This window comes from Plasmodium fragile, assembly GCF_000956335.1.
Source record: "Plasmodium fragile strain nilgiri unplaced genomic scaffold supercont1.17, whole genome shotgun sequence".
Classification (NCBI taxonomy): Eukaryota; Apicomplexa; class Aconoidasida; order Haemosporida; family Plasmodiidae; genus Plasmodium; species Plasmodium fragile.
Genome location: NW_012192597.1, coordinates 337,602 through 339,128, shown reverse-complemented (window position 1 = coordinate 339,128; position 1,527 = coordinate 337,602). Strand labels below are relative to the sequence as shown.

General features: G+C 37.5%; 1 protein-coding gene across 1 annotated transcript; it reads right to left on the bottom strand.

Moving 5' to 3' along the window:
• Positions 1–909: 909 nt before the first annotated feature.
• On the bottom strand, positions 910–1,461 carry AK88_01921 (uncharacterized protein; the record flags this gene model as incomplete). The annotated part of the gene is made up of 1 exon (XM_012479556.1): positions 910–1,461. The coding sequence occupies one exon, from the start codon at positions 1,459–1,461 to the stop codon at positions 910–912; it is 552 nt and encodes a 183-aa protein (XP_012334979.1).
• Between the last annotated feature and the right edge of the window lie 66 nt (positions 1,462–1,527).

The following is a 1,527-nucleotide window of genomic DNA, read 5'->3' as shown; positions in this document are numbered from 1 at the left end:
TTTTTTTTTTTTTTTTTTTCCACTGAACGTTGTCAGAATTGGCAAGCAACGAGTAGGTGGAGAGACCCAGTCAAAGGGTGAATGCGGCTCTCTCAAATGGGTATCCTCTCTTCGAGATTAGGACGATTCTTCTTTTTAAGCACAGTGCTATGGGCGACCACTCGTGATGTATTCAAAACGGTTTGGACAAAATGGCCGCTGTTACCTCAAAATAGTTTTATTTTCCCGGGAATGTTAAAGACGTGTCATTTTGCAACAAAATTGAAGCGCCTTTATATTAACAGGTCATAATAATATGCCCATATTATAACTCAGCCCCTTTCGCAAAATGGTTAAAATTTCCACATTAATCTGCGCCGCAAAGTAGTTTGTGATGTCGTACGCGCTTCCACAAATAACCTTCAATATATAATAACTCTGATGATGTGGTATAGCAACGTGGTGGGAACGAAACTGCTGTTTACAGAACTGCTCTTCGCTGCACAAATGGACATAATATATATGCAGTTCTCCAAATTATGAAGTCCCTTCTGTCATATATTGCGACAGGAATTATACATAATATATACCTTCTATGTACGTTTCATTCCGCATGGCTCTACGACGCTTCCGTGTTAAAGACTACTTATTTTTGTGCGCAGCTCAACTCTTTTGTTGAAGCCGTTTTAATTATAGTACTACGCTGTTAATTAAAAATGGATACCTTAGCGTAAACGAAAAAAAGTAGAAAAAAAAATTGCTACTCAAACAGACCAATGGGATCCGAAATCGGGCGCTTTCTTCGCATTTGCAGATGGAAAACAAAAAAAAGAAAAAAAAAAATGTATGATAAATTTCGCTTTTTTTCTCCAAGAGGGGAATGCAACCTCTGCTTGGAAGCTGTTCAAATCGTCTGCCCATTTTTGTGGGTCAATTGCCAAGGAGCTCATAGTCGTCGCGATTGTTCTGATGCCTCTGTATGTGTTTTACAATTTTGGATCCGTCTGCCCATTTAATATGGTCTTCTAAATTTCTGTTAATATGAAAAGCTGGGTTGTTAATTACGTTATTTCCTACCCGTACATTTCCGTGCTGGATGTACGTAATAGCTAGCTGTATGGTTTGAACAAATTTTTGCCTGAACAAAATTACAGCTAGCCTCCTTCTACAAAAAGAAGAAACGGAGATTTTTTCACACTCAGCTAAACTGGATTTGCAATTTATTACCCCCATGTCGTATAACTTGTCTAGCAACTCACTTGTCATTTTTATTCTGAATTCATCATTGTCTGGTAATAATCTCAACTTGGAAACTAACTTTGTTATGTACCCACATATTTTATTGTACTTTGTGTAATCCTCTCTGTTTTGAATTACGTACTTCCTTAAGACTTTCACTTCGCGCACATTTCGGGTCCTCTTCCAGTCGTACAGGTTTACCTTCTTAAGGAGCTTTTGCTCGTGGTACTTCAGTTTACGCATTTTGTACTGAGCGTGTTGCGGGAAATAGCTGTTTTTTTTTTTTTTTTTTTTTTTTTTTTTTTTTTT